This window comes from Dermacentor silvarum, chromosome 11, assembly GCF_013339745.2.
Source record: "Dermacentor silvarum isolate Dsil-2018 chromosome 11, BIME_Dsil_1.4, whole genome shotgun sequence".
Taxonomy (NCBI): domain Eukaryota; kingdom Metazoa; phylum Arthropoda; class Arachnida; order Ixodida; family Ixodidae; genus Dermacentor; species Dermacentor silvarum.
Window position 1 is genome coordinate 90,074,134 of NC_051164.1, and position 25,549 is coordinate 90,099,682.

The 25,549-nt window shown below is 48.9% G+C and overlaps 1 protein-coding gene across 2 annotated transcripts in view; it reads right to left on the minus strand.

Annotated features, from left to right (window-relative positions):
• Window positions 1–610: 610 nt before the first annotated feature.
• The window catches only part of LOC119433933 (E3 SUMO-protein ligase PIAS3), a 144,247-nt gene continuing 119,308 nt past the window's right edge, over window positions 611–25,549 (minus strand). Inside the window, exons 3-7 of one of the 2 annotated variants that reach the window (XM_049658975.1) lie at window positions 21,273–21,637; window positions 14,256–14,432; window positions 9,065–9,253; window positions 3,941–4,052; window positions 611–747 (exon numbers count right to left, since the gene is read on the minus strand). In XM_049658975.1, the coding sequence (XP_049514932.1) occupies window positions 659–747; window positions 3,941–4,052; window positions 9,065–9,253; window positions 14,256–14,432; window positions 21,273–21,473 (768 nt within the window). In that variant the 5' untranslated portion in view covers window positions 21,474–21,637 and the 3' untranslated portion in view covers window positions 611–658. Of the gene's footprint in view, window positions 748–3,940; window positions 4,053–9,064; window positions 9,254–14,066; window positions 14,433–21,272; window positions 21,638–25,549 lie in introns of both variants that reach the window. The other variant, XM_049658974.1, reaches the window with a different exon arrangement.

Here is a 25,549-nt window from a genome sequence, read left to right on the forward strand (position 1 = left end):
CTACTCTGGCGTTATCTCGTAGCAATCGTAGCCGCAGAACACGTCCAGTGGGGAACTCCGCCTTCCTCCTCACCCTCACTGCAACGAAAACTTACCGTGCCGTCATTATTGTTGTGGCCTCAACACACGTTTCCTTCATCCCGCCGTCTTCTTCCTTTTCGCTGTGGCCGTGTCCACTTTGCGCATGAATTGCCAGCGTCGTTGAAAACGGAGCGACGCGGCTTTCGGCAGCGAGGCGTCGAAGAGATGTGAAGCGTTTCTTGAAGCGCTTCAAGTTGCCTCCTGTGCCTCAGATACACCGCAATGGCAATTGATGCGTGTTCCTATCCCCAAATGGGCGTCAGTGCCCACAGCTACATCGCGCCGAACCGTAGCCGGCAGCCCGCGTCGAAGCGTAAACAAACTCGCATCTCGGAAGCAACGTTGCAGGCTGCACCACGCCTCAGCCCATGGGGGCCGCCATGCTGGCGGAAGTAGCCTGTGGCTACAGCCAATAGGCGTGAAGGTCTGCGCCCCCCCTTCTGCGTGGGATATGTTTTTCGTATACGCGGCCCGCGTTGTACTACCTCCGGGATCGGCCCACATGTTTGCCCATGGATGACGCCACGAAAAACAGACATTTATTGATGCAAATTTTCTTAGTCCCCCCGACTTCTAGTCAATTGTATAAGTCAGATATAAATAAAATGCCAAATGCGATTTGTATAGCCGTGAGAGACTGCTCGCAGTGGACGAAGTTCACCTGGCCTGAAAGAAAAAAGTGACGTTTCAGTTCGTGAACGTGGGTTGCGCGCTAGCGTATGGGTTCTATTCGCTTATTGTGCATAGCGCGTAGAATGTTTTAATATGGACGCCGCGAACATGCACTCCGAGCACCACGGCGTCGGAACACACACGCCAATGACGCGAACGCGGCAGAGTCTCTTCACCTCCAGGCGCGCTGCTCCGGCGCTCGATCGCTTCCCTCGTGGCGGGGCATGTATACGCTTGCGCGTAAATGAAATATTTTCTCAAGTGCCTGACTGCAGTTCTAGCCATCATAAGGTCCTCGCGTCAACCACAAAATTTTCCATACATTTATTGTTTTTTGTTTCCTTTCGCAAGCTACTGTAGGAACGAATGAAACACTAAATATAAAATTTATGCGGATTCCACGCACTGTGGGAATCGATGTAAGCGAAGCTTTCTGCGCCGTTTGCTTTGACTGACGATAGTTAGAGGTGATGTGGACGGGGAACGTTAAATTTCTTCAACGTTTTGTCCAACAGGAGAGTGGCGAGTTGATAATAAACTTTACCTTGCGTGTACCACTGTTGTTTTTCTGTGTTGTACACAGAACAAACACGGGTAGGCGTTTGCTTAAGGCATTGCTATGCGCCATACTTCATAACCTCTGAGAAGGTTGGGCATATTTATTGCCTCACATGGCACATCGCATCCGGGCAGAGGTATTAAACTTTACTTGAATGAAGTTTAGAAAAGGTTTCCATCAATGAGCACCTCCTCCACTACCGCGGTCGGGATTCAACCCGCGACCTCTAGCAATGCCATAGCCACAAAGTGTAGATTTCACGTGCGACCGCTTCATTACTGTCGCCTAGAGGTGCGCTTTAATGCGGCTCTGCTTTTGCAAGCCATGCGTGCGTTGTCCGGTTAACAAATTTGCATGGCGTTTATTTTGCAGAAATAGCCAGAAACGTGCCGTACCTTCAACTTAAACGTATCGCGTTCGGCCGCAACCGCTGTCGCGTCAATAGTAGTAGCGACTTTCCTTGCCTTTTCGCATCTCCTATTCCTATCCTCCTATTGCTCCTTGTATGGGAACAGCGAGCGATGAGTGACAAAGCTGTTTCACTCGTTTCGCGTCTGCGTCGGCTCTACCCATTCCATGCACCCTCTCCCTGTCCGCTATCTACCATTTTATCTAGCTTCCCTCTGGACTTGCACATTAGTAGAGAGGTAAGCGCTGCAGTTTCTGTAATGCTTTTGCAGGGCGTCACGGATAAGTACAGCTGTCGAGAGGCTAATCCGGCGACGTCCAGGGATCTTCACGGGGTATTGATGAGGCCATAGCCTCCTCCAACTAGATGCCTGCGACGTGGGCAAAAACCCGCCTGCCCTTCCCTTTTCCTTCTATGCCTGTCCTAGTACTAAGGTGCCTGAATGGTCTTTCCCAGAGGGAAATACCATTCAGGCACCCTACCTAGCACGGTTACTGGAGCCGCCTGGAGGTGGAGCCGGTTACTATAGAGACACCACCGGTAAAACTCGAGCCGAGGACGTCCGCCCGTTGTGATCTATGCGTAAGCACACAACATTCATGCTATTTCCTCGTTCACTCAGCTTACCACCGTACGTTTTGCTCAGTAATACGCCATTACAGCATGCCACAATGCTCGTCTAGTCAGACAAAAAAACAGACCCGGACGTGCCTTTCCACGAGGTGAAAAGAACCGGTAGCAGTTTGCGTGACCAGTGGCTAAGGCAATTTCGAGCAAAGATTGCACGTGAAAACTGCACGTGAAACCACAGCTATGTGCCGAGCACTGAAATGCATTGAGATTTTGTGACTGTCACTTTGATACAGGCTACACAGCTTCTGTAAACCACTAATTTCGCTTCCTCGAACAAGTAAAACGAGAAACGCGGTTGCGTTAACGTCAAACTTACTTTACGCGAAACCCATTTAAAATTAACTATGTTGTCTTGTTCTGTTTCGATTACCTCATACTGTTCCATATATGCAGTTGCTATCACGTTAGACTACGAGAAAAGAAAACGTGGAACCATTCCATTATGCGTAAATGTAGGACAAGAACACTTCAGATGAGATTGATTCGTAATTTTTCTAGGCAAATCTCTCGTTCGTCTCCACTTGGGCTTCGCTTATACATTCGCTGGTGTGTGGTCCCAAATAGACTGTTTATTGTAAATCAAGGAATAAGGAGTAGTAGAGCTGCAAATGAGTGAACCAAGCTTTCTTACGCATAATGCTTTACATATAGTGTCGGTACATCGGTATAAAGCAAACACGTTTATTATAAAAATAGCGCATGCTATTCAACGGCTACTTTGACGTTCGTAAATGTTTGATACTTTTCCTACACATTTATTTTGGGCAACTCGTACGTGCCAGAAGTTTCTGCAGCTTATACAGACTGTTTCATGTAACTAGAGACAAATATTAAAAAACAGAGTGGTCCGCTTCAGACGAATGAGACCCGGGTATATTGATTTTCTGAAGTGTGATTAGTAAGGTAATTCGTTTGTGCATTTGTTTTAGGGCGTAAGTCATACTTGAAGAGTTGTGTACTGTGCTCACAAATGTGCCACTCTATGATCTACACTGCCAAATTGCCTCTTCTATGCCACACTGTCATCTAGATGGTAGAGCATCAAGCCTTGTGTCGCAAAAGGAAGCTGACATTAGGAAACCTGGATTTAAAAAAAAATTAAATTCTGTATTTCGAAGACAAGGTCTTCGTTGGTGACTTCAGATAGATTAGGGATTCGTGAAATCTGGGTTTCTGGCCGCATTCGTCGAATGAATTGGACAACTCGATGCCTTCTGGTGCACATAATACAACGAAAGAAAGGCGTCACAGCGAAGCTTAATTGGAATAAAAAAGACGTGCATAGCCAGTAAACAGTATTGCATAAACATACACAGCATGCCATTAAAGCTGTGACCATCACTGAAGTGTCGAAAAATGCAAACATTGCAGCAGGCTGCACATTGTGCAGGATGAAAATAAACAACTGTTCGCATCGCATTTATCCGCATAGTATTATTTTAACCACTGTACTAAATATTCGCTTCACATATATTCTAACATGTGCGTTGCATCTGCATAATTTCTGCCAATTGCGAACATCTGAGAAAGTAACTGAGTCTGTTTGCGAACACGCAATGGAATTACAAATACCCACAAATACTTACACCAGAGGCTCCAGTCTGGCCTTAAATTGTCTTTAACGGCGCCCAGGATCACCGCCATCACACCACAACATACGTTGCACACCATCACCGCTATGATCATCACGGTGCTCGTCTGTAACAGAACATGCAGCAGACAAACTTTGTGAAAGCATGCTGTAAAATATTAGGACGAGCTGAAAGTGGCTAGCTCTCAATTAAGGTCCACAAATACGTTGCTAAATAAACGCTTTGCAGTGCGCAGCTTCATTGATTGGGTAACATAAATGCGTGTTACGTTGATCGCGCATTTTAGTCTGAGAAGCTCTTCAAACGAGCATCTGCCGAGCAATACCAAAGGCTATAGCGAAAAAGGGCTCGCTTGCTGTAAAATAAGTGTTCTGTACACCATTACTTTCGCTACTAAATAGTTTTGCTAAAGCAAAAGTTCATACTTAGGAATTGCGGGAATTAAAGCGGCGTTTTGCTTATGAACCACCACACGTACAGAGCACCATGACTTAACATACTGTTAATTCCCTCGCATGCATACATATGATGCTGCAAAAGTAACATAATTTCACTTTTTTAACATCACGCATACCAGGTCTAGCTGTTTTGTCTTCCAACTAACCTCGAACAGCTCACCTGAACAAGGTCATAGACGCAAACACATACTGCAACACAGGCGCCTACTTCCAACTGCCTTCTGTCTACGTCCCGAGTAATCACTTGACTTTTATATGAAATATGGCTTAGGTACACGAGGGCGCTAAACAACTGCTATTATATCTGGAATATTCTTTCTGCACGGCTGTCGATAACTGGATAAGTAAAGCACATGGCTCTATTAACGAACTAATTTGCATGCGTGTACTTTAAATGGTCACTGCACATTCCCTGACCTCGTATTTCAACCAGGATGTCCTGGACAGAAAGCCCCAAGCACATTTCGACAACCAAAAAGGGAAATAAGAGTTGACATTTCTACGGCCGATACGACACGCGGCCAGCCTGTGCCACGATGGCATACAACACATTTTCGACGTATTCGGAGTTTGTCACGTGACCCCCGCCACGGTAACTTCGTGGCTATGCGCCGCTGCTCTTCTAAGCTCGTGGTCTTGGATTCGATCCCGGCCACGGCATTTCGCGGTTCCATAATGATGGGAGCAAAATGCCAAATGCTCGTGTAAATTCGATTTAGATGAACTTCATGGGGTCAAAATTGACCCGGATTGCTTCGCTACGGCGTGCCTCATAATAAAATCGTGATTTTGGCACTAAAACGCTAGAGCATTCTTAAATGTAAGTATTTGATACGAAATTTGTTGCGCAGTGGCATTTCTGTACGAGTCTGCAACGAACATACATTCGCAATAATTTTTTAATATGATGCCATCATATTAGTTACAGGTGTTTTATGATCAAGAATGCGGCCGCCGCTCATTCTTCCCTCACTTTCGCCTCTTTCCCATCGAGCCCTTTCTTCTACTCGCCGTGTGCTCAAAATGGGACGTCGACACTACGTCATTATCGGCACCACATTCGCGCTTTTCTTTTTATTGTTTCAGACCACTGTCCTCTTCGGGTTACCACGACTTCAGTCACGTTTTTCGGCTACCACATTTGCTCCCGGAAGGGCCGGCCTCCTGCTAAGCAGTGCCGCGATGTACCATGTGTGAATGATGTACGATCATAGCCTGTTATCTTTACAATACGTTATTAGAGGCCAGACTACCCACCGCACAGAGAAAGTGCTAGAAAATGAACGAAGGAGGCCCCGCTACCAAACGGCGCTTTGACTGACCCGCAACATGATACTACGCACCGCCGTGATTGGTAAAGACGTGCCTTTGCCGTCTGTACAGTGTACATCCCCGGCCGGCACCTCAGACACGATCTCACTGGACTATGACGTAGTGCCAGACGGTATTTCGCAATCACAGCGGCGCGGCGAGCGACCTGAAGTCATCCACGTGGTGCGTCTTACGTCTTTCTACGTCCGGTGACGAACTTAGGGACTTTGTTGCGTTGTTGTTGTTTTTAACGCGATAGCCTGTAAGGGCCTCGTGTCGCAAAAAATCCGGCGTCGGCGCCCGTGGCGGAGGAAATCATCCCGAACCACCCCAACCGCGCGGGCGCTCCGCGTGGCGCAAGGTATTAGTGCAGGAGAAAAGCATTCCGAATCACCCCGACCGCGCAGGCCCCCCGCGTGGTGCAAAGTTTTCATGAACAAAAATTTAATTTCTCACAGTAAAATCCGTCAGAAAAATGATAAAGTACGACTTAACCACAACCTACGGAGATGGTGGCGTCGGACTGTTATTTGAATGTATGAGAAAACGTAATTCTGTTACGAGGAAACTCAAACACAAACCCCTTTTGCCAGCATTCCTACCAAACCAACCAGCGGAGCACTCGGGTAATTTACTTGCGAAATTGCTGTCGAGAAGGCGCTCTCATCCTCGGCAGGTCATATTGGGACTTGCCGGTAGATATTGGCCCATTGCGTTTTGGACACGCGCGCGCGTCGGCGCAATATCAAACAATTAATACAATAATAAATAAGGTCCTAGGGCCTTCACATTCTAACATTACTTATATTGCGCCGGGAAAAGCGTCTTCCCTGCAATTCATTTCTGTTTAAAAGTGAAGCCGACTTTAAGGAGATCGGTGTAAGCTTGGTCTTTGTAAACTGGCTTCCCCATGTTCTGTTTTGCAGTGAAGCCTACTGAAAGAAAAATGCTATGCGAACGGAGCCCGATAACGCTATCGCGTTTCACTCTTAAAGGCGAAGCTCAAGCGTCCTCCAATTTTTTTTTTTCACTTTTCTAGAAAGAACGAAAAACGAGCAATGTGGCATTTTGAATCGCAAACCAAAACACGCAAGACGTGAGCGCGGCAGCAATCAACACAACGACAAAGAGCAAGCGTTGACTGAATCAACTGCACGGAGGCGTGCTAACAGACGAACCGGAAGTTCTGGGTTCTTGTAGGTGGACAAATCGACAGCATTCACTCTGTTGTCCTCAACTGGAGCGTTCCGATCAATTCGCGATGTGCGCAGAGGCACCAGCAAAGCCAGCAGAGAGCACGTGTTTGCTTTTTGAATTTGTAGCGTGTAGGCTCCGCATAGCGCTGCCGTGTTCGCCGATTATCGTCACGGCATTTTCTACACTATGCACGCGACTTGCAAACTGTTTAACAAATGTCGGAAGTTGTTTAGGGTCCCTTTACGAGCATTATACCGGCCACGGCGGCCGCATTTTGATGGGCGCGAAATGCGAAAACACCCTTGTACTTAGATTTAGGAGCACGTTAGAGAACCATAATCAGATAATGGTTTTAGCACATAATGCCCCACAATTTAATTTTTATTTTTTCAGTGATACATTAGGTGGACTAATGTATTACTCATTTATTCTCTATGGCGCCCGTGATAGCACTGGTGTAACTCCGAGACGTAAAATTAGCACCTGTACATCATTGCCAAACTCCGTGTTAAGTCGTGAAACCGACAAGTCATGCAGCTAGTCTGTTTGCAAACTGCAGCAAATGGACAGTTCTTAATACAGAAATTTTCAAGCATGACCGCACCGTCGCGACTGAGAAACTCAAGTACTTCTATTCCATCGTCATCATCATCATCAGCCGCAGCCTACTTTTATGTTCCCTGCAGGACGAAGCCTTCTCCCTGCGATCTCTAATTACGCCTGTCGTGCGCTAGCTGATCCAACTTGCGCCTGCAAATTTCCTAACTTCATCATGTACCCAAATAGTTTTCTGCCGTTCTCGACTGCGCTTCCCTTCTCTTGGTATCCATTCTGTAACTCTAATGGTCCACCGGTTATCCAGCCTGCGCATTACGTGGCCTGCCCAGCTACATTTTCTTTCTCCTAATGTCTACTAGAATAACGGCTATCCATACTCACTCTCTGATCCATGCAGCTCTCTTCCTGTCTTTTAACGTTACGCCTAACACTTTTCGTTCCATCGCTCTTTGTGCGGTCCTTAGCTTTTTCTTGAGCTGCTTTCTTGACCTCCAAGCTTCTGCCCCATATGTTAGCACCGGTAGAATGCAATGATTCTACTTTGTTTTCAATGACAGTGGTAAGCTACCAGTCAGGGTTTGGTAATCGCTCCCCTATGCACTCCAACCCATTTTTATTCTGCAAATTTTCTTCTCATGATCAGGGTCCCCTGTGACTAATTGACCTGGATAAACGTAATCCCTTACATACTCTAGAGGCTGACTGGCGATCATGAATTCTTGTTCCTTTGCCAGGCTATTGAACATTATCTTTGTCTTCTGCATATTCATCTTCAACCCAATTCTTACACTTTCTCGATTAAGGTCCTCAATCATTTGTTGTAATTCGTCTCCATTGTTGCTGAATAGGACAATGTCATCTGCAAACCGAAGGTTGCTGAGGTATTCACCGTTGATCCTCACTCCTAAGGCTTCCCAGTCTGAGAGCTTGAATACTTCTTCTAAGCATGCAGTGAATAGCATTGGAGAGATTGTGTCTCCTTGCCTGACCCCTTTCTTGATAGGCATCTTTCTACTTTTCTTGTGGAGAACCAAGGTTGCTGTGCAATCTTGTAGATATATGCCAAGACATTCACGTATGACTCATGTACTCCTTAATTACGCAGTGACTCTATGACTGCTGGTATCTCTACTGAATCAAATGCTTTTCATAATCTATGAAATCCATATAGAGAGGTTGATTGTACTCTGCAGATTTCTCTATTACCTGATTGATGACATGGATATGACCCATTCTAGAATAACCCTTCCTGAAGCCAGCGTTTTGTCTTGGATGATTGAAGTATAGTGTTGCTCTGATTCTATTGGAAATTGCCTTGGTGAATATTTTGTACAATAGTGAAAGCAAGCTCATGGGGCTATAATTGTTCAATTCTTTAACGGGTTATGCTATCGTAAGCTATAAGAACGCAGTATATAATCCCATAGAACCATGTATTGCAAAACGAGAAACATTCAAAACTGTTATACAGTGGCTTGTAATTATGGCGTGCAATTAATTGTTTCCCTCCACATGGCATGATATAGATCCTTGACTACTGCGCAAATATTTACCGCAAATCTAGGTCACAAGCCTACTGCACAAATATATATACCTTTGTGTAGTTTGAATCCAATTTAGTCTTGATTGTGGCAGCCGCAGTGGTGGTGACGGCGCCTCCGAGGATCACAACGGCGGCCATCATACCGTGCGGCGTGGCGTAGTCATAAGGGCTTACCAGTGGTAACAGTCCCAAAACCACAGACACAAAGGTGTCGCAGTACTGCACCAGGCAACAGGCGACCTGGAACATCCACTGAGCTTGTTGAGGAACCTGGCCTTGGTTTTCCAGGTGCTTGCTGACCATCAGAGTCACAAGATGAAAACGGGAGGCGCCTCTTAAGCCCAGAATGGTTGTCCACACAGGTGGTGAACCCCAGTGCGAAAGGCACGCGCTGAATGTAGGCTCTCGAGGCTGCGTCTTTGAATGAGGTGAAACAAAGAAAATGTTCAAAGCAAGCACATAAAAAAAAAACGCTTCGGACGAACAAACATAAAATTGGAAAGAAATAGTGCAGCGTGCTAAGGTAGCATTGCGTGCGCACACGCTCAGCAAAAAGTCACAGCATATCAACGGGGTGAATGATGATGAGTGGGCGAAGCTCCGGAGGGAATCATCGGTAAACCGTGAATCTTCCGTGTAATTCGCCCAGTCGATCATCATGTAAAGACGTGAGAAACACTGTGTGTATATATACACACAGCGCCCTTCATTATAATTGCACCATCTCCCGCTTAAGGGGACGCTAGCACAAACGCGTTAGAAACGTGCAGTACTTTCTCGTAAGGGGGAGAGGCCACAGCGTCTTACGCAGCCGTTTACACATGCCGGAACGTGCACCGCGTTTGCCGACGCCATCACATGACTGCTGAGGGAGTATAACCCCCGTATTCATAAACGCTCCTCGACTTGAACTTGACTTGCCACCGCCTTCAACGCGTTTCGAACGCGCTGCCCAAGGCGGTGGCAAGTCAAGTTCAAGTCGAGGAGCGTTTATGAATACGGGGGTAAGGCGGAGAGGCCACAGCGTCTTACACCAGCTTCTTACACGGGCCGTAACGCGCTAGCACAAACGCGTTAGAAACGCGCAGTGTTTCGTTAATGTTGGGTATTTATTGTCATCGTGGTGCGTGTGTTCATGTGCGCTTCGTGGCGTAGTGCCTAGCGCCGCGCGTTCGGAAGCGAGGGGTCCCTGGTTCGATTCCGCGCTACGGACACAACTTTCGGAATTTTTTTTCTTCATAAAACTAGACGTGGCTACCTACTACGACGACGACGACGACAACTACTACTACTACATACTACAGAGGAGGGACAGACCCACACCCTAAGGAGCTTCGCCCCTAAAAAGGCAGTGCTAGAACATCCGGTTCGACGGGGTAGCTGATTATGACATGTCGAACTCCAACTCAGATAGTTTTCGTACAAGCTTGCGAATCACTATTCTGCTTGTGCCCTAACCGAGTGAACGTGATCCACTAGGGGTGCACAATGATTCTCGAAAAGGCAGCCGAACATGGCACAACCATAGAATGCTGCCAGTACTTCCTCGCGTAGAGATGCGTACTCGACAATAATGTGGCAGAATCTGATCTCTATAAACACCTTTCCATTGTACAAGTGTGAATATCGAGGTGATAATATGGAGTTGAACGTGCCAAAGCAAGACTGGTGGCTATGAGACGCCGTATGGAAGGACCGCTGGTTAAATTCAGCCGCCTCGGGGTTTTTAAAGCTCACCCAAAGCAGGTTACACGACACACTAGACCAGAAGAAGCTCAACAGCGCGATAGATAGAGATAGCCACCGCAACGGTTAATGGAAAGCGGTACGGTCACTGCATTCGAAGTAGCACATCTTTCCGAAGTTTCACTTACGCCGTTGATGGAAGGCAGTAGCAGTGTGTCGTTGCTGTTCTGGGCGTCGAAAACTCACCAGGTGTAACGTTTGACTAGTACTAATTCAATAAAAGCGTAGAACAAGAAGCGGTGCATTCTTCAACGTCGGGATTGCCTAACTCGCCTGCTTTCTCGCTAGCCTTCCGGAGTAGCTCGTGAATGATCTACTTCGTCTTCTTTCGAATAAGTTCTCTCTCTCTCTTAGCGGCAAATACCCACTCGGGGGGATTCTCCAAATGATGGCTCATGCCCACTACGCAGGATTGACCAAGAAGTGGAACTTTGAAGTATGTTTATTAGAACGAGAACAACAACTAGATTTGACTAGGAGAGCGTGGGTCAAAAAAAATCAAATATAATAAATTAGAAAGAAATCTACTCAAACGGCACATGTACCCGCCGTGGGGGATCGGCCAAGAATTGAGCGGTTTGAAGAAAATGGATTTAAAAATTTGGCAAAAAAAAGGGGGCACAGTGATCATGCTAAAATGAATCGAAAGATATATAAATATTTATTATAATTTAGTGTTTTAGGAAGGCAGCCGATTGGTATCAAGAATAAAGTATTTCATCGCTGTGCAAACATTCTAACGGGTGCACCCTGACGTGGAAGTTCCGAACAAAACGAAGACTGAGACTTTCACGGTGAGACCAAGCTTGTTTACAGGGAGCTCGAACAACCTTCTTCTTACCGAGGAAAATTATCGGCATGCAAGGAGAAAGTAGCCAATTGTTTCTGATTCCCCGCATTGTATACAGAAAGGAGATGCTGCCAAACGTGCCTTGTGTGTATAGAAATTTAATGTCAGGATGCGGCAGCGTACCCTCTTTAGTGTAACCTCTATTTTGCGTGTTGGATTCCGCTGGCATCTGACTTCGAACATCAGCGCTGGATGGACGGACGGACGGACGGACGGACGGACGGACGGACGGACGGACGGATGGATGGATGGATGGATGGATGCTAGGAGCGTCCCCTTTGAAACGGGGCAGTGGGTTGCGCCACCTAGCTAGCTCATTGTTAAATTGCCTAATGTCCTACGTCTCATAAAAATAATAAAATAATATCAATAAATAATACCACAAAAAATTTCCATCCCAAAACTTTCTGAACCGCTATTTGGAACTTTGTTTTTGGGCGTTTTGTCGTTTCCCTACTTCAAATGATGATGATGATGATGATGATTTATTGGCATCCCCTTTGAAACGGGGTGGCGACAAATAGTCACCTAGCCTACTTGATTTAATCAGGTATACTATCGATGTTCTTTATCTAGCATTTTTGTATACCTCTCAATACTTTTTTTTCAAAAATTTACCTTGTACCGCTGCATATGATTTTACGAGATCAGGTCGTATCCATCTTTTCCCTGCTTTTTTTCCACCAGTTCTCTAATCGTATCTTGCTGATCTCTACGGCTGATCTGTTTATGTTTCCTTCCACTTTAAACCCAAGCGCTTGTGGGAGTTGCACGTTACCTACGGTTCTCGCTGGGTGGATCCCGTCGCATTTCATCAGGATGTGCTGAGTGGTTTCTGGATCTTTACTGCAGCATACACATGTCTCATCTTGTTCCGAATACAGTGTAGACCGCTTATAACGTAAGTCGCCGGAGTCGCAAATATCCGCATTATAAGCGGTACCGCACTATAACAAAAGCAACAATTTTCAAGGCCCGCACATACGCAGAACATGTGCACCGAGCCGCCACGCGAATGCGACAGTCGAGGAATGCGGCTAGAACGTTTGCATTCAATTTACAGTAGAATCTCGTTAATTCGAAATAATTCACGCGGCGGCGCCTCCGACCGGCATTTCTCCGGCACCGCCATAGAGTAAAAGCTTAGGAGAGTCAATGTCGCGCGCGAAAAAAAAAAAAGAAGAAAAAGACGCGGCGGAAATTCCACGTCTCTCAAATGGCAAGGTCGCCGATTCTGCGTTGCGCCGGAACATGCCTGTACGTGCCGACGTCTCAGCCACGCTACCGTAGCCACGCGTAGAAAATGGCAGTGAACACTTCTTTCTCCTTTATGCTTTCTCTACTTTCTAGTCACGTGTTGACCTTGCACGCTGCGGCTACGGCGCAGAGGGAAGCAGCGGCGCTGTCCCAGGCCGGTCAACGAAACTGCCCACGCCGGCAAACGCCCGCTTACCGATAACAGCAGAAAACGAAACTTCGGGGAGCTGGCGCCGGGCCGTCTGTAGTGGCGGCGCCTGCACGGCGGCGGGCGCGCACGGTGACAGTCGAAAGTGAGGGAGTACGAGGGAGGGCGAGGGGAGCCACTGAAGCGGCGGAGTTGCCGAGGCGAAATCCGCTTCCCTGCCGCCCTCCTCCCTCACATTCCACGGTCTCCGCGTGCGCCCTTCGCCGTACCGTGCCGTGCTGGCGCCGCCCGGACGTAGTTTTATCGGCTGCATAAACTTGGACACATTCGCTTACTAACTGAATTAACAAGCGTGGTGTCAGCGCGCACAAGCAAACATGAATAGACCACACTGAATGACCGCAGACAACGACTGTCAAAACGCTGGCAGCAAGCGCAGCCGCCACAGCGGGCGAAGGTTCGTGCGGTCTATAACTACAACGGAAACTGAGCGGCGAATGCGCAGCGCATACAAACGTCAGAGATGTGTCGAGATAAGAGACGGAGCGGGCGACCGCCACAGCCGGGCAAAGTACGATCGCAGTTGTTGGCAGAGTAGAAGCTGCACCCCCCCCCCCCTCCATCCCCGCGCTGCCTTCCCGTTTTCTTGCTTTCGCGTGGGAGATTGAGTGGCCAGTTCCCCTAGCGCACGGTTGCAAGATACGCCTTTGGTGCCGCAGCAGAGCGTCGCCCCGCCTCCCTCCCTCCCATACCCCCACGGCCTTTCGCGCGACGGGCGAGTTTGCTTTCCGCCGTGCGTTCGCTCTCCGTGATAGAGCGCGTCCCGCACGCGCTTTCGCTCGCGCATACGGCGCGCGGCGACGATTTTATCGCCCTTGGACTTTATGCTGAACCTCACGGCGACGGCAGAAATCCGGTTGTAATTGTTGTGGCTTGTAATTACGGCGTGCAATTAATTGTTTCCCTCCACATGGCATGACATAGATCCTTGACTACTGCGCAAATATTTACCGCAAATCTAGGTCACAAGCCTACTGCACAAATATATATACCTTTGTGTAGTTTGAATCCAATTTAGTCTTGATTGTGGCAGCCGCAGTGGTGGTGACGGCGCCTCCGAGGATCACAACGGCGGCCATCATACCGTGCGGCGTGGCGTAGTCATAAGGGCTGACCAGTGGTAACAGTCCCAAAACCACAGACACAAAGGTGTCGCAGTACTGGACCAGGCAACAGGCGACCTGGAACATCCACTGAGCTTGTTGAGGGAGCTGGCCTTGGTTTTCCAGGTGCTTGTTAACCCTCAGTGTGACGAGAAGAAAGCGGGAGGCGCCTCTTAAAGCCAGAATGGACGTCCACACAGGTGGCGAACCCCAGTGCGAAAGACAGGCGCTGAATGTTGGCTCTCGAGGCTGGGTCTTTGAATGAGGTGAAACAAAGAAAATGTTCAAAGCAAGCACATAAAAAAAAACGCTTCGGACGAACAAACATAAAATTGGGAAGAAATAGTGCAGCGTGCTAAGGTAGCATTGCGTGCGCACACGCTCAGCAAAAAGTCACAGCATATCCACGGGGTGAATGATGATGAGTGGGCGAAGCTCCGGAGGGAATCATCGGTAAACCGTGAATCTTCCGTGTAATTCGCCCAGTCGATCATCATGTAAAGACGTGAGAAACACTGTGTGTATATATACACACAGCGCCCTTCATTATAATTGCACCATCTCCCGCTTAAGGGGACGCTAGCACAAACGCGTTAGAAACGTGCAGTACTCTCTAGTAAGGGGGAGCAGCCACAGCGTCTTACGCAGCCAATAGAGACTTTTAGTATTGCGGAAAATGCTTGCGTTAGCGTTAGCGTGTTACGCACGTTAAATCTTTGCGGAACGCTGTTCGATAGAGTTTTAGTATAGCGTAAGACAACGATGCGCCGCTAAGCGCAAAACCATGTAGCTGCGAGTAGTCAAAGCAGCCAACTGAGCAGCTCGACAACCAAACTAGCCGTGTGGATCCACGCCAAGCCTTGAAACGAGCCTGCATGTCAAGCGCTCGGGCCGAGGGTGCCACCATGTTTGCAACGCTAACAACTTAGCGAGCGTTTAGCGTCTCCGCTATATTTGAAAAATAGCGGACGCACGCTACCCGCAAAACTGAAATAGCGTTCTGAGCATGCGCAGTCTGACCCCGCTATTTTATTGCGTTTAGCGTGGTGCCATTTCCGCAATACTAAAACTGTCTATTTACACATGCCGGAACGTGCACCGCGTTTGCCGACGCCATCACATGACTGCTGAGAGAGTATACCCCCCGTATTCATAAACGCTCCTCGACTTGAACTTGACTTGCCACCGCTTTGGGCAGCGCGTTCGAAACGCGTTGAGGGTAAGGTGGAGAGGCCACAGCGTCTTACACCAGCTTCTTACACGGGCCGTAACGCGCTAGCGCAAACGCGTTAGAAACGCGCTAGAAACGCGGCCTTTCGTTAATGTTGGGTATTTATAGCCATCGTGGTGCGTTTGTCCATGTCCGCTTCGTGGCGTAGTAGAGGGAGTGCCGGCTGAGATGATAATGCTTTTGTGTATGAACAGTGTGTGGAAAACGCGCATGGATGTCAGGAATGCCCGCGTAGATGCAAGGTCGGCAAGGCAACACCTAGTTGAAAGTCTTACGTACACCCGGGATGCCCTAAGGCACATGATTGAACCACCAGAGTGGATTCAGGAGCTTGACGTTTTGGTGTCTGTGGTGGCCTCTTTGAAGGCCTTTCAAAGTAGCATAGTCTAGCCAAATTATGCGTTAATATTGTGTAGCGCCAAGTGACCTGCTTTGTATTTGTACGGGTGTATGTATTGTTGCAAAGAAGGGAATAAAGAAAAAAAAAAAAAGCTTCGTGGCGTAGTGGGCTAACGCCGCGCGCTCGGAAGCGAGGGGTCCCTGGTTCGATTCCGCGCTACGGACGCAACTTCGGAATTTTTTTCTCATTTTTCTCAGACTGGTTACACACTACTACTACTACTACGACGGGGACGGAACGGGTGCCGCTATAAGGAGCTTCGCCCCTAAAAACAACGTGCAAAACTTCTGCACACGTACTGCGAGTGTGCTGCAGTGCAAGTGTTGTTTTATCTCGAGATATGTATCGTATATGGCATGATACTGGGGATTAAGCGGACGCAACACAGTACGGGGGGCTAAGTAGAAGGTAAGTGGACGCAACACGTTGTTTTGTCAGGCGCGTAAAGCTTCATTTGCCTGCGAAAAGTAAGACTCGCGAGTTTTGTATAATGCGGCACCGCGAGTGTGTCGCTTTGGCCTCGCACGATGCATTCTGATCGGCTGTGTGGCGAGATTCTTTTTTTCGTTTGGCCCCACGTAACCGTACAGCTATTTCCACCTGCGTGCGGCAACGCCTTCTTCAGCCAATGGTAAAATCCGTGCGGTATACATAACCATAGATTAAAGCATCGCCGTGACTTCCGAGTCAGTCGTATACGGCGAGAAGTGCAATAATCACAGCGCAAGTGTCATGCTGTTACCAGAACGCAGGCTTCCCTCACTCAGCAAGAATCGCGTGATAACTCACTGATAACATGGGGTATTTTTTTTATTTGACAGTGCGCTCCACTCCCGTACAATACGTTCACCATTCCACGCCGGTTTGTGTAATCGACAGTACAGCAAGTGCCCGGCATGAGATTCGTCGCTGCGTGAACTAACGCTGCTCGAGCGTTAGTTCACGGAGTCGTTTTCATCAACAAAAGTGCTTGCAGTCTTTACCACTAACTGCTAAGTGTTTCCTTTAACCAATATCCTCGCCCAGAACACCAGAAAAATTATCGTTCAGCCCCTCAAGCTCAGAAAATTGCCGCGGATCATGCAAGGGTTCACGCACTCACTTCCCACACCCGCCCTGCGATAATGGCGGCGCGGCGTAGAATGCAGCTGGGCCGAGGGTACGCGCATGCGCATAGCTGAATTGGAAAAAGGTCCATTCTCCCCGATCCCGACAAACTTCGCGCCGTTGCCGAATCCGCCTTTTTTCACGGCGCGACGGCGCATGCGCCCTGCCCTGGCGGATTAGTCGCGAAACGTTTTGGAAGGGTCGCGCGCGCGGCCGTGCGGTCCCGTCTCGGGGAAACGTACTCCGAAAAAAAAATAATAAATGTTGTCGCAGTTTCACCCAAAAGGCGAAGCATCAATTGCGATAGCAACTTAGTAGAGAGCTATACGGAGTAAGGATAGTAGTTTTATCCGCTGTACAAACTTGGACATGCAGCAGCACCGGCAACACACAGCACTGTTGTCGACGCCGTCGGCGTTTGCCCGCGTTCGCACAAAATGCGTGCGGCGTTGGTGACTGTTGCCGGAGCCTCTGATATAAATAGGCACTTGGTGCCGCAGCTAAACGTCGCCTCCCTGCCCCCCCCCCCCCCCCCCACGGCCTTCGTGCGTCAGAAGAAGGCGCGTTTGTCAAGACCCATAACCATGAAAAATACTTCTAGCAAAGGCAAGCGACTGATACCGTCCGGTAAGCGCGACGCGTGGATTCATTGACTTCAGACCAACACCCTCCGCACGACTATGCGAGGTAAAGTACACTTGGTGTATTTGGACGTGGGCGCGCTTAAACGCCTACAGGCTTGCATGCGCGGGCACGCGAGCCTAGAAGATTGGCAAGCGTGCATGTTGAATCTTGTAGCCCTATCGAACCTTCAAAGCAGCAGCCTTTTTGCGTCATAGCTGATACGCGTTTCACATGGTATGGACGCTGCCGAGGGCTTGCTGTGTTGACATTCGATCACAAACTTATTATTACACCAATTCGCAACAAGATCTTGCGTTGACAAATGTTACGTACCTCGCACGCGATGGAGTCGTCATCGTTTAGGCGAAGTTTTCAAAACCGAAAACCTGCCGTCACTGAATTTACACTTACAGGCTGTACGAAGTTACTCGACTCGCAAACGCTCAAGCCTTAAGGGAGCACGGCACAGAACGCGCGTTTGTTCTCCGCCGTGCGTTCACCTCCCCGTGAAAGCGCGCGTCCCTCGCGCCCTTTCACTCGCACATACAGCGTTCGGCGGCGCGCGGCGACGATTTCATCTCCATTGACGTCATACGGAACCTCACGGCGACGGCGACGGCAACGGCGACGCCGACGGCAGAAATCTGCTTTGGAGTGTCCATATAATTGCTATCGCAATAAAAAGCGCTCGGACGCGCGCTACTGCAAGTGCAAACTCGTGCCGTGTACCTCGTTGAAACTTCACTGGTAGCTCGACGTCGGTGCGGTACCGAAAACGTTCGTAGCGTAAGACTGCAACTCCACTTTAAAACAAAGCGGCGAGGGCTTCGTCCAGACTGCACAGGGAACCACGTAGTTGCCGCCTTGCATTGATGGCTGTAATAACAAATTTATCGATAGACCCCTGCGTTACACTTGGACGACACTTAAAAACACGTTGCTGACGAAGACTTCTTGCAGCGTCGGTCCTCGCTTGCTGGTAGTGGCAGCATGTGCCCGACTTCACGTGCTCGTTCAAGGCGCGGTTAACACTGGGTCGATACGAGACCGACAAGACGCGCACGCCTACGATTGGCCGACCATTCAGCACTGCGTCGCTGAGACCATTTTATCATACCAGGCCTACAAGACGTAACCGACGAGCGCGAGTTGTCGTACTGCAACGGGCTTTCTTGTCGACGGCACCGATAAAATCAGCGTGCCGACCATCGTTAGACCGAATCCCGCGCGATCGGCCGTCGAACCGATAACGCGATAGCCGCAACGGCTTCGTTGGTATATATAAATAATCGCGCTCACAGTCAAGACATGCCTACGAAGTTGAAATGCACGAGATTCGACCCTCTCAAGCCGTGCACATGAAGTTTGAGCCAATATTGATCCTGTTCAGCGAAGGTTAGGCCTGGCGCCATCGAGTTCGCGCACCCGCTACCGGCGGACCTGTACTGAAAAGTAAGCAAGTTAGGACGAAGGAAACTGCTTTTATAGTCCAGTTCTAGCCTTGGCGATTTGAAATAAACTACTCTTCGCTTCGATCGCAACGTACACAATAAGCTGCAAGCGGGGACACAGCGCTGTGCCCAATGGCTGTGACAAACATCAGTACGTCACCGTTCCCGTAGGCTGCCGGGCGTATTTGCACGTAGATGGGCGGGTTTTTACGCGTTGGCATGCTGACACATTTCTTAATTCCTGGGATGTACTCTTTATCTCTGCGTCAAACCCGAAACAAGAGACGGTACGTGCGGTACAGCAGCATAAACAGCCGCCTCGCTCAGTTATACAGGGTGTTTCATTTTAGCTGCACCAAATTTTTAAAGATTGCCTGTGGCAGTTAGCACAATTATAATCCTTGATCTAAACTACTCGATGAAGCGGCCATTACTTCCACGAGAAATCAAAACGGCTAATTGAATAATTAACATAATTACGCTAATGAACTTTTAAACTAATTATTTTACGGCACATCTTTCAATCTACCAATTTTAGCCGCTGAGTTCGCCAGGCGTATCCACTTGGAACTAATTCTCAGGACTAGAACAGTTTCGAGATATGAATTTTCAAAGTGTCCGACGAAATGCATGGGCGTTCCAGTTAACTTTTTGAGGGAAACGCTGTTTTATGCATTGAAGCACAAAGTTAACTGTAACGCCCATGCATTTCGCCGGACACCTTGAAAATTAATATCTCGAAACTGGTTCAGTCCTGCGAATTCGTTCTAAGTGGATACGCCTTGCGAACTCAGCGGCTATAATTCGTAGATTGAAAGATGTGCCGTAAAATAATTAGTTAAAAAGTTAATTACCGTAATTATGTTAATTATTCAATTAGGCGTTTTGATTTCTCGGGGAAGTAATGGCCGCCTCATCGAGTAGTTTAGATCAACGATTATAATTGTGCTATCTGCCGCACGCAATTTTTAAAAATTTGGTGCAGCTAAAGTGAAACACCCTGTATATACCAACGGTGTCAGCGATGGCATCCGCGTTTTTGCAGGAGAACAACACGGCCTTTAAATGAGCGCTTATGCGAGCACAGTTTTCTCTAACAATGCTTTATGACACGTGCAAGCTAACTATGGTGAAATTAAAGAAAAGCGAGAATCAGTAATAAATTAACAGCCCGATATTTCTAACTGGATCACAGTTGCCATTGTTTAGGTGGCTCAGCCGCTCATGCTGACTCGTCTCACTATGTAACAACGCGGCTCATATGATCAGATATGTGTGTTTTATTCTACGTCTTAACATTCTTTCATATCAGTGCCTTTTAATATATGCACTCTTTCCCCATTTTTTCACGCTAACAACGACCTGTGGCTGTAGATGTCGATGTAAACAAGTGCACCGTTTGCTAAATCCGACGCGGAAGGCTGCGCGCTCGAAAACATCTTATTTATGCGATATGTCTAAAGAATGTGTAAAAAGAATTAAAAAAAGCGAGGTGCAAGTGCAGGAGTTAGTGACAACAAACTCCAAAGCTGCCGCGACGGCAGAGAACTCGGCGTGCCTTTATCGGCCGCACTAAACAAAACAGCGCACTCAGGCCTGCTCACTCTACATGTTTATAGTTGGTGAGTGCTACATGACTCCCAAGAACGACATGCTGCCCCGCAGAAGCCATTAAAAATTATTCGTAATCCACGAAACACACAACCGATGCGTACTCAACACGGGCGCAGGTTCACAAATCAACCGGCGAGAGCCCCAACACCCTTCCAAAACGTTTCCAGTGGCGTGCGGCAGAGGGCAGCACAGGAAAATGAAAAAGGCGGATTCCCCAAGCCAACGTCCATCAAAGCATTGCGCAGTTTCATCGGTCTATGCTCTTACTTCAGACGCTTCATTCGGAATTTCGCCGCCATCGTATCCCCGGGGTAATTGTAGTGAAGAAGAGGGACGATGCAGTGGGGCATCCTTACCAGCGCTGTCTAGTGGGTCAGGCTTTCCAGCGCATCGCTCGGACTACGCCGCTCGCGGTTCCCTGAACTGATCCAACGGTCGGCCCTAACGCTTGCGTGCAATAAACGCCTTTATAAACGGAACGCAGTATCCACTCCCGCACAACAGTGTATTGCAAAACGAGAAACAACATTCAAAACTTTTTTACGGTAGGCTGTAATTACGGCGTGCAATTAATTGTTTCCCTCCACAGTGGCCTGATATAAATCTTTGACTACTGCGCAAATATTTGCCACAAATGTAGGTTACAAGCTCGCCGCACAAATACATACCTGGGCGTAATCCGGATCCAAGGTAGTCTTGATCTTCGTAGCCGCAGCGGTGGTGCTCACGCCTCCGAGGATCACAGCGGCGGCCATGACAGTGTGTTGCATTGAGTAGTTGTATGGACTCGCCAATGGTAATGCTCCCAAAAGACAGAGACCACGGGGTCGCTGTACTTCACCAGCGAACAGGCGACCAGAAAAGTCCATTGCGCTTCTTGAGCCAGTTGGGTTTGGCTCTCCTGGTGCTTATTGACTACCCAGCTGACAAGATAGTACCGAGCGACTCCTCTTGCCGCCAACATGGCGGTCCACACAGGCGGAGAACTCCAATGAGACATGCATGCGCTGAATGTTGGCTCTCGAGGCTGCGTCTGGGAATGAGGTGAAACAAAGAAAATGTTCAAAGCAAGAAAAAAAAAACGCTTCGGACGAAAAAACATAAAATTGGGAAGAAATAGTGCAGCGTGCTAAGGTAGTATTGCGTGCGCACACGCTCAGCAAAAAAAAAAAAAAAAAAAAAAAGGCAGTGCTAGAACATCCGATTCGACGGGGTAGCTGCTTATGACATGTCGAACTCTAACGCAGATAGTTTTCGGACAACCTTGCAAATCACTACTCTGCTCGTGCCCTAACCGAGTGAACGTGATCCACTAGGGGTGCACAATGATTTTCGAACATGGAACAACCATAGAGTGTTGCCAGTACTTCCTCGCGTAGAGATGCGTACTCGAAACTAATGTGCCAGGATCTCTATAAACACCTTTCCCTTGTACAAGTGTGAATATGGAGGTGTGTCACGCGTGTGTCAACGCCTGGTACGTTTCCTTGAGCAGGCGGAACGAACACATGAACGCAAGGTACCGCACACACACACAACATTCATTTAACGAGGAGGTTGAACAGCAACAACGTTAAAAATCCGACATTCATTGCACACGGGATGCGTCCTCCTTAACTACGCGTTACGACCCCACTACCGCGTTAACCAACGTCTCTGAGGCGATCGTCTATGGGTGAGTCTATTCTCCCGGCAGCATTTGTACCGGCGCGCACCTCCTATTGGCGCTCGGAAGTCACATGACAGACTGCCGGGCGAAAAAGGGCCTGAAGGTGCGCCCTAACCTAACATCACATAACCTAATATCACCTAATCTAACCTAGCATAACATAACATAACCTAACACCCTAACCTTCCAAGAGCCAATAGGAGGTGAGTGCCGGCAGAAATTCGTTGCAGAAGTTCTCCCGGCTGCCGGGAGAATAGCCACTGCCATCGTCTATACCCTAGCGTCGGGGCGCTTACAGTACCGGTTCTGTTCGTGGTGGACATCGGCGTCACCCGGTCTGTGGTCCGTCGTCGCAATATGGTCGTTTCAGTCGCCGCTAGTGTCCGGCGTCACCGATTACCGGCTGACGTTACGAGGGCACCGTCGCTGAGGAACTGTCGCGCTCCGGCAGAGCGGGACTCGTGCCGGCTGGCGTTCCTGGTGCGCACTGGCCCAGCTTAGAACCCTAAGCTGGTGAGGGATCAGGGACGGTGACTGGCTGCAGCCAGCCTTCGCGCGTCCACGTTCAGCGGCTTGAACGCTGACGTGTCTAGCAGGTAGGTCCGGGCCAGTGGTACTTCCGGATGCGGCGGTCAGCTGCTCGCCGAGCCTGGTACTCGGGCGGGACGTCGCTGGATCGCCAAGGTACTGGGGCAGGACCCAGAGTGGCGTTCTCCGGCCGTCTTCTCCTGGAACGCTGCGCCCCGGCCACCAGGTCCTTCTATGCGCGCGCCCCTTCTCCAAGATGGCGGCTCCACGCGCTCGCTTCACTTCTTCTTCCTTTTTGAAATCTCCTCTTGTGTACCAAATTATCGCTTTCTCTTCTTCTTTCTTTGTTCTCTTCTTCTTTCATTGTCACTCCTGACAAGGTGATAACACGGAGTTGAACGTGCCAAAGCAAGACGGGTGGCTATGAGACGCCGTATGGGAGGTCCGCTGGTTAAATTCGGCCGCCTCGGGTTCTTTAAAGCTCACCGAAAGCAGGTTACACGACACACTCGACCAGAAGGTGCTCAACAGTGGGATAGACAGAGATAGCCTCGCGACGGTTAATGGAAAGCAGCGGTACGGTCAATGCTGTCGAAGTAGCACACCTTTCCAAAGTTGTACTTACGTCGTTGATAACTGGCAGTAGCAGAGTGTCATTATTTTGCTGCGCCTCAGAAACGCACCAAGTGTATCGCTTAATTAACGTAAGCTCTACTAAGATGTACAACAACCAGAGGTACATTGTGAAAGTTTCGTGAAGAAAAGCTATGCTCTACCGCCTTGTCTTCTTTCGAATAAGTTATCTCTCTTATATGGCACATACCCACTCGGGGGAATTCTCCAAATGCTGGCTCATGCCCACTACGCAGGACTGACCAAGAAGTGGAAGTTTGAAGTGTGTTTATTAGAACCAGAACAACAACTACATTTGACTAGGAGAGCGTGCATGGGTTAAAGAAATTAGAAAGAAATCTACTCAAACAGCACAATTCGACCATCGAAAAGTTCATGGGCTTCTCCGGTCGTCCTTGTTACAAAAAAAGGACGGCTCCATAAGGTGGATCCAAGTGACCGATGTCACCTACGAAATCGTTCTATGTACGCTCCCTACGTCCTCCTCTGTGACCACCAGTGATATTGTCCACGTCGACCGACTCAAACCCTAAAACTTTCCAAGCGCCTTGGATATTTAACAGCACCGTGACGGCGCTTATGCCGCCAGGAGGGGGCGGGGGGGGGGGGGATAGTAATACGATAGCATCGAAAGATGTTGAAGGGACGAGCCGCCGCGAGAAAGACGATGACGTGTGTCTGTGCTTGCTCTTGGTGCGAGCGAGTGTGGGCTTAGCTGTCTGGCTCCAGTGTAAATAGCCTGTAAATAGCCTCTTTCGTCTGTGTCCTTCCACACGTACCAATACTTACAGCTTCCTGTAGTGCATCTTGAACAGCGCCGTCGGACCCTGTGGTCACCTAGATTGTCACATCATCGGCGTACAGGGCGTGCTGCACGTTCGGAAGTTTCTTGAGGAGCGGTGGTAGCTTTGCCATGACCACCTTGAACAGGGTGGGAGAGAGAACCGAACCCTGTGGAGTGCCTCTTCCCGAAAGTTTTATGATCTCTGACCGAATTTCATTTAGGCCGATGGTGGCCATGCGGTCAGATAAGAAGGCTCGGGCGTAATCGTAGATGCGTTTTCCGCATCGGGAGGATGCAAGATAGTTTAGAATGAGGTCGTGTGAGACGTTGTCGAAGGCCCCCTTCAAGTCGAACGCCAGGATTGCTCCGGTTTGAGCTGTACTGTGAGCATTCACAACATCTCCCTTAAGTTCAAGCAGGCGCGGATCCAGGGGGTATGTCCGGATGTCCTGACCCCCCCTTCAGAGTGCTGCATCGCCCCCTCGCTGACAGGGGGATGGCCCTGTCGCCAAAAAAATATGACCACCAGCTTTCTTCAAAGGTATTTTTCGCGAGTACCAGTGATATCAGCCATGTAGAAGAAAAGCTAGCTCGCTCACAAGCTTAGTTGTATTCCGTCGGGGTGTGGTGTCGCGAAGTTGCCGTAATTATTTTTTCTCATGAACACCTTGGACCTCCTGGCGCCGGCGGTGCCTTACTCGTCCCGTCGGTGGCGTCGAATGAACGAGGGGACGTCCCTTTTGCCAAGCACGCCGATGTCCGCGCGAGGCCTTCGCGCCTGATCAACTGAATTGCCCCTTGGGGTGCCATCGGTTGCCTTATTGGCAGTCATCGGTTTCGCGACCAACCTGCTTAATGAAAGAGATCACTTGCTGAAGTGTTGATATACAGGGTTTGTCCGAAAAGTAATGTCAGGGATTGTATTGTGAAGCGACTATACGTCGCAGCGCGCTAAGACCAGTTGGGATTCGTGGAGGGGGAAGTTAGCTTACGCACGCGGGGTCGCTCAGTCGTCTGCGACCATCTGGAGAGTAAGGACAAGGTTTTTCGTTAACTCATTTTCATTTACCGTGCAAGCCGTAATGCAGCGCTCGTTGGAACGAAGGATTGCCATCGCGTTTTGTGTGAAACTCGGCAAGTCTGCAGTGGAAACTTTTCTTATGATAAAGACAGCTTTTGGTGATAATTGTTTGTCAGAACGTCAAGTTTATCGGGGGCACAAGGTATTTTTAGAAGGTTGTGAAGAGGTCAGCGATGAAGCCCGCGCTCCATCAACGACCATCACCGACGAAAATGTGACGCGCGCGAGAGATCTTTTGTACTCAGATCCT